This window comes from Scardinius erythrophthalmus (assembly GCF_964197995.2).
Source record: "Scardinius erythrophthalmus genome assembly, chromosome: 7".
Classification (NCBI taxonomy): domain Eukaryota; kingdom Metazoa; phylum Chordata; class Actinopteri; order Cypriniformes; family Leuciscidae; genus Scardinius; species Scardinius erythrophthalmus.
The window spans coordinates 48,725,340-48,732,564 of record NC_138227.1 but is presented as its reverse complement, the minus strand read 5'-3'; the positions used below and the strand labels follow the sequence as shown (position 1 = coordinate 48,732,564).

Genomic DNA, 7,225 nt, shown 5'->3' with positions numbered 1-7,225 from the left:
ACAAGGCATAACTAGTCCTCACTTTAGATGAGCTCACAAAAATAGTGAACTGACCACTACGAAATACTTTATAACTACCTGCATTACAGTAGAAATACATGTTAATGAAGCATTTAACACACTGAGTAACTATTACTATATGTCTGAATAATAAATATCTATGAATGTACATTTAAATAGTTTAATCATTTACTCACACTTTCTAAGTGATCTTATGAACCACTGACAACTCCTAAATAACTGCTTTGTAAATGATACTATACTTTATTTAGAAATGATAAATTGATCATTAATAAAGTATGAAAATACAATTATCAAACACATTATAGATATGCTTTTAAAACAAGAATAAAGCATTTATATCTGTATTTATATACTGCTTATTAATGTCTATTCATTTATAAAACTTTAGAAAATGATTAACTGTTTACTAATTCTTAACTAATGATTAATAGCGTGGAGTTATTATAAAGTGTTACTGAAAGCTCCAGTTAAACAGCAGCTCTACAGTCTCAGAGCCTCTAGGACAGCAGCCATTCAAACAATAGAGAAGTGTGAACGATATAGTTATAGATATAGATATAGTTACATAATGAAGACAGACTTCACTGCCAGTTCACTTCACTGTTCACACACACACACACACACACACACACACACACACACACACACACACACACACACACACAGCTCCATTGCAGGCTATTGTGAGTCCCCACTTGTATAGGTAGAGATCGTTCAGAAAGTCCCCACTTGTATAGGTAGACATCGTTCAGAGTTGAGATTCTATCTTGGCATGTTTAAGTTTTTTTTTTTTTTTGCGTATTTGAAGTTATATTATGAAAAAAGACCTTAAAAGAAAATTGTGTATTTCATTATTGTTTCTTCAAAATGGCCAGATGCAGCAAGTCAACTTAAAAGTTTTGAATTAGATCTTAAAGAAAGGTCCACTGTTGGATGGTAACGAGCGACATACAGTATGTTTGGTTGCATTTAAATTGAGCAATATTTTAAACACTGACTATCTCTGTACATCAACATCCTAGAAACAAAGGAAATAGAAAAAAATTACATGTCTATTGATTTTATTAGAGTAGAAATTATGTTTTAATTAATAGGCCACAACAGAGAATGAATTTCTTAAAGCAATAACTTTGCTGTAATGTCCACAACATAAAGCTTCTGATGTTTTATAGTGCTTTCATTGTAAGTGTTATGATATTCTGTATTATTTGTTGGTATGGAACTGCTACTGAGGTACAGAAGAAATTATTAAGAAAAGTAGTAGCAAGTAAATTGTTAGGGACTGCATAATCAAGCTTAGAAAGTATCTATAAAGAGAGAGCGTTAAATAAGAAAAATAATATTATGAATGATAAGAGGATATTATCGCCTCTGCTTTTGAAATGTTGCCGTCGGGCCATCTGTATTTTTTACCCCGTTGTAGATTTAAATGGTTTTTCCTAAAAAAAATCATTTTTTTATTTTTTGATAACTGATGGGTTATATATATATATATATATATATATATATATATATATATATATATATATATATATATATATATATATATATATATATATATTGTATATATATATATATATATAGTTACATAATGAAGGCAGACTTCGCTGCCAGTTCACTTCACTGTTCACACACACACAGCTCCATTGCAGCCTATGAGAGTCCCCACTTGTATAGGTAGAGATCGTTCAGAGTTTCAGGTCCCCACTTGGCATGTTTTTTTAAAAATAAAAAAATGCATATTTGAAGTTATATTATGAAAAAGGAGCTTAAAAGAAAATTTTGTATGTCATTTTTGTTTCTTCAAAATGACCAGAAACACTAGTCCCCTCTTGGCCAGTGTAGAGCGATAGTCCCCTGTTAGTAATATAGACATGTATGTGTGTGTCCGTATGAGATGAGGAGTTTGTGTGTGTAGAGAGTGTGTGTCCGTATGAGATGAGGAGTTCGTGTGTGTAGAGAGTGTGTGTCCGTATGAGATGAGGAGCTTGTGTGTGTAGAGAGTGTGTCCGTATGAGATGAGGAGTTCGTGTGTGTAGAGAGTGTGTGTCCGTATGAGATGAGGAGTTCGTGTGTGTAGAGAGTGTGTGTCCGTATGAGATGAGGAGTTCGTGTGTGTAGAGAGTGTGTGTCCGTATGAGATGAGGAGTTTGTGTGTGTAGAGTGTGTGTCCGTATGAGATGAGGAGTTTGTGTGTGTAGAGAGTGTGTGTCCGTATGAGATGAGGAGTTCGTGTGTGTAGAGAGTGTGTGTGAGATGAGGAGTTCGTGTGTGTAGAGAGTGTGTGTCCGTATGAGATGAGGAGTTCGTGTGTGTAGAGAGTGTGTGTCCGTATGAGAAGAGGAGTTCGTGTGTGTAGAGTGTGTGTCCGTATGAGATGAGGAGTTCGTGTGTGTAGAGAGTGTGTGTCCGTATGAGATGAGGAGTTCGTGTGTGTAGAGAGTGTGTCCGTATGAGAAGAGGAGTTTGTGTGTGTAGAGAGTGTGTGTCCGTATGAGAAGAGGAGTTTGTGTGTGTAGAGAGTGTGTGTCCGTATGAGATGAGGAGTTTGTGTGTGTAGAGTGTGTGTCCGTATGAGAAGAGGAGTTCGTGTGTGTAGAGAGTGTGTCCGTATGAGATGAGGAGTTCGTGTGTGTAGAGTGTGTGTGTCCGTATGAGATGAGGAGTTCGTGTGTGTAGAGAGTGTGTGTCCGTATGAGATGAGGAGTTCGTGTGTGTAGAGAGTGTGTGTCCGTATGAGATGAGGAGCTTGTGTGTGTAGAGTGTGTGTCCGTATGAGATGAGGAGTTCGTGTGTGTAGAGAGTGTGTGTCCGTATGAGATGAGGAGTTCGTGTGTGTGTAGAGTGTGTGTCCGTATGAGATGAGGAGTTCGTGTGTGTAGAGAGTGTGTGTCCGTATGAGATGAGGAGTTCGTGTGTGTAGAGAGTGTGTGTCCGTATGAGATGAGGAGTTTGTGTGTGTAGAGTGTGTGTCCGTATGAGATGAGGAGTTTGTGTGTGTAGAGAGTGTGTGTCCGTATGAGATGAGGAGTTCGTGTGTGTAGAGAGTGTGTGTCCGTATGAGATGAGGAGTTCGTGTGTGTAGAGAGTGTGTGTCCGTATGAGAAGAGGAGTTCGTGTGTGTAGAGTGTGTGTCCGTATGAGATGAGGAGTTCGTGTGTGTAGAGAGTGTGTGTCCGTATGAGATGAGGAGTTCGTGTGTGTAGAGAGTGTGTCCGTATGAGAAGAGGAGTTTGTGTGTGTAGAGAGTGTGTGTCCGTATGAGAAGAGGAGTTTGTGTGTGTAGAGAGTGTGTGTCCGTATGAGATGAGGAGTTCGTGTGTGTAGAGTGTGTGTCCGTATGAGAAGAGGAGTTCGTGTGTGTAGAGAGTGTGTGTCCGTATGAGATGAGGAGCTTGTGTGTGTAGAGAGTGTGTGTCCTTATGAGATGAGGAGCTTGTGTGTGTAGAGAGTGTGTGTCCGAATGAGATGAGGAGTTCGTGTGTGTAGAGAGTGTGTGTCCGTATGAGATGAGGAGCTTGTGTGTGTAGAGAGTGTGTGTCCGTATGAGAAGAGGAGTTCGTGTGTGTAGAGAGTGTGTGTCCGTATGAGATGAGGAGCTTGTGTGTGTAGAGAGTGTGTGTCCGTATGAGATGAGGAGCTTGTGTGTGTAGAGCAGTGATTTTCAACCTTTTTTGAGCCGCGGCACATTTTTTACATTTACAAAATCCTGGGGCACACCACCAACCAAAATTACATTTTAACAGTACATATAATACATATAATTAATACTATAGTTTCTAAATGTATTTATACTCACTTAGTGTGAAGCCTGGGCCTGTTTCAATGAACACAAAATGGATATCCTGGCAGGAATGGTAGAAAGACACACACGAAGCTCTTCCTCAACAGATCTCAGTCTCTCTCTGTTTTTAGTTTTTATCGCAGTCAAGCTTGAGAAGCTCAGCTCACACAGATATGTGGTTGAAAACGGGAGCAATGTCAAAATAGCTTTGTTGGCCAGAATGGGGAACTCCTTGGCAACAGATAACCAAAAACTGTCCAAAGGAAGATCAGCAAAGTTTAGCTTTAAACCACGATCTTGTTTCAGTTCAATGAGTTCCTCTTGTTCTTTTAAAGTCATGTCCTTTCCAGCAACGGATGCTGAGCTGTATGGGTCCCTAACCCAGTCAAGGCATTCTGTGAAGGCTGAAGAGAAATAAAATGACAACTTCTCCTCAAGAGTTTTCAAATGTGTGCCAATCACCTCACACATTGCAGCAGTGTTGCCATCATGCAGTTTTTCGGTGAGTGGGAACATCTCAAGGTTGCCACGCTGCACATGTTGTTGCCAGAGCTGCACCTTTAAACGGAATCCGTTAATTTTATCAGTGCTTGTAAGCAGGTTTTCATTTCTGCCTTGCATCCGTGTGTTCAGTTCATTCAGATGATGAAATATATCAGCCAGGTATGCCAGCTTTGCACACCACTCATCACTTGCAAGCAGCTTTGAGTAATCGGACCTCTCGTTTGTCAGAAAAACTTTAAGTTCCTCTCGCAGCTCATACACACGGGCCAGCACTTTGCCGCGCGACAGCCACCGGACCTCCGTGTGGAGCAACAAGACTTTATGTTCTGCTCCCATTTCCTCACACAAAGACGCAAATAAGCGACATTTCAAAGGTCGCGTCTTCACAAAGTTCACTATGCGCACAACATCATCCAACACAGGAGATAGATCTGCTGGTAAGGTCTTCGCAACGAGGGCCTCACGGTGCAAAAAACAGTGCGTGACAGTAATATCTGGGTTTCTTTCTTTGACCCTACTTACGAAGCCTTTGATGCGCCCGACCATGGCTGCGGCTCCATCAGTGCAGACACCTGTGCAGTTTTCCCACGTAAGCCCGCCTTTGTCAAGATATTCCGACGTGACCCGAAATATTTCCTCTCCTGTTGATTTTTCTGGCAGTGCCTTGCAAAATAGGAAATTTTCTCGAATGGCGTCTCCATCCACAAAACGCACATTGGCCAAGAGCTGACAATGTCCACTAATATCTGTTGTCTCATCAAGTTGCAAGGCGAATTTCTTACTGACGCGCATCTTTTCCAAAACAACAGTTTCGATGTCCACAGACATGTCATCAATGCGTCTGGCAATTGTGCTATCTGAGAGAGATACTTTAGCTATCTCTTTGGCTGCGTCAGGGCCAAGCATCTCATTTACAATGGCTTTACAAGCTGGCAGGATTAATGTTTCTGCCTCAGTGTGGGGCTTTTTTGATTTAGCAACGAGTTCAGCAACAAGGTAGCTAGCTTTGAGGGCTCTCTCATTTACCTTCGTGGTTTTTCTCAAAAAAGTTGCCTGTTTCTCGTTGTTTGTACGTAAGCGTACAAAATAGTCCATCGGCTTATTTTGGACGGAAGGGTGTTTAGTTTGGAGATGGCGCTTAAGCTTGCTTGGCACCATGGCGCTATTGGAAAGCTTCTCCCCACACACCAAGCACAGCGGAGTTGGCGCCATCGCATCGCCGGTGAAAGTAAATCCGAAGGAAAGATAGCTTTCGCTGTATTGCCTCGAGCTCACCGTCTTGTCTTTTTTCTTTTGTCGACCACTCATATTAGGGCCCTCATCTGGGTCAGAATTTTGGCCAGGGCCCTGTTCGGCATTTGCATTTTCTCGTCTCAAAAACTTCTCCATCACTGTCACTTGCTCGTCTTACTGTCACTGTCACTGTCGCGTGTGCGCGTGTGCGCGGTCGCGCAGCGCTAACTATATTGTTTTTACAGGCATTCATAGCCTCTGCTGCCACCCACTGGAATAGAAGAGTATTACATTATCTGCCACACTTTATTACAGCACAGGCACCCAACAATGGTTAATTAGGTGACATTAGATAATTTCCCACGGCACACCTGACGATCTCTCACGGCACACTAGTGTGCCGCGGCACACTGGTTGAGAAACACTGGTGTAGAGAGTGTGTGTCCGTATGAGATGAGGAGTTTTTGTGTGTAGAGAGTGTGTCCGTATGAGAAGAGGAGTTCGTGTGTGTAGAGAGTGTGTGTCCGTATGAGATGAGGAGTTCGTGTGTGTAGAGTGTGTGTCCGTATGAGAAGAGGAGTTCGTGTGTGTAGAGTGTGTGTCCGTATGAGATGAGGAGTTCGTGTGTGTAGAGTGTGTGTCCGTATGAGATGAGGAGTTCGTGTGTGTAGAGAGTGTGTGTCCGTATGAGATGAGGAGTTCGTGTGTGTAGAGAGTGTGTGTCCGTATGAGATGAGGAGCTTGTGTGTGTAGAGAGTGTGTGTCCGTATGAGATGAGGAGTTTGTGTGTGTAGAGTGTGTGTCCGTATGAGATGAGGAGTTCGTGTGTGTAGAGAGTGTGTGTCCGTATGAGATGAGGAGTTCGTGTGTGTAGAGAGTGTGTATGAGATGAGGAGTTTGTGTGTGTAGAGAGTGTGTGTCCGTATGAGATGAGGAGTTCGTGTGTGTAGAGAGTGTGTATGAGATGAGGAGTTTGTGTGTGTAGAGAGTGTGTGTCCGTATGAGATGAGGAGTTTGTGTGTGTAGAGAGTGTGTATGAGATGAGGAGTTTGTGTGTGTAGAGAGTGTGTGTCCGTATGAGATGAGGAGTTCGTGTGTGTAGAGAGTGTGTATGAGATGAGGAGTTTGTGTGTGTAGAGAGTGTGTGTCCGTATGAGATGAGGAGTTTGTGTGTGTAGAGAGTGTGTATGAGATGAGGAGTTTGTGTGTGTAGAGAGTGTGTGTCCGTATGAGATGAGGAGTTCGTGTGTGTAGAGAGTGTGTATGAGATGAGGAGTTTGTGTGTGTAGAGAGTGTGTGTCCGTATGAGATGAGGAGTTTGTGTGTGTAGAGAGTGTGTATGAGATGAGGAGTTTGTGTGTGTAGAGAGTGTGTGTCCGTATGAGATGAGGAGTTCGTGTGTGTAGAGAGTGTGTGTCCGTATGAGATGAGGAGTTCGTGTGTGTAGAGAGTGTGTGTCCGAATGAGATGAGGAGTTCGTGTGTGTAGAGAGTGTGTGTCCGTATGAGATGAGGAGCTTGTGTGTGTAGAGAGTGTGTGTCCGTAAGAGATGAGGAGTTCGTGTGTGTAGAGAGTGTGTGTCTGTATGAGATGAGGAGTTCGTGTGTGTAGAGTGTGTGTCCGTATGAGATGAGGAGTTCGTGTGTGTAGAGAGTGTGTGTCCGTATGAGATGAGGAGCT

The 7,225-nt window shown here is 42.5% G+C and overlaps 1 protein-coding gene across 1 annotated transcript; it reads right to left on the bottom strand.

Annotated features, from left to right (window-relative positions):
• Positions 1-3,823: 3,823 nt before the first annotated feature.
• LOC308693857 (zinc finger BED domain-containing protein 5-like) lies at positions 3,824-5,218 on the bottom strand (the record flags this gene model as incomplete). The annotated part of the gene is made up of 1 exon (XM_081370949.1): positions 3,824-5,218. One exon carries the CDS (start codon positions 5,216-5,218, stop codon positions 3,824-3,826), a length of 1,395 nt encoding a protein of 464 aa, XP_081227075.1.
• Positions 5,219-7,225: the final 2,007 nt, after the last annotated feature.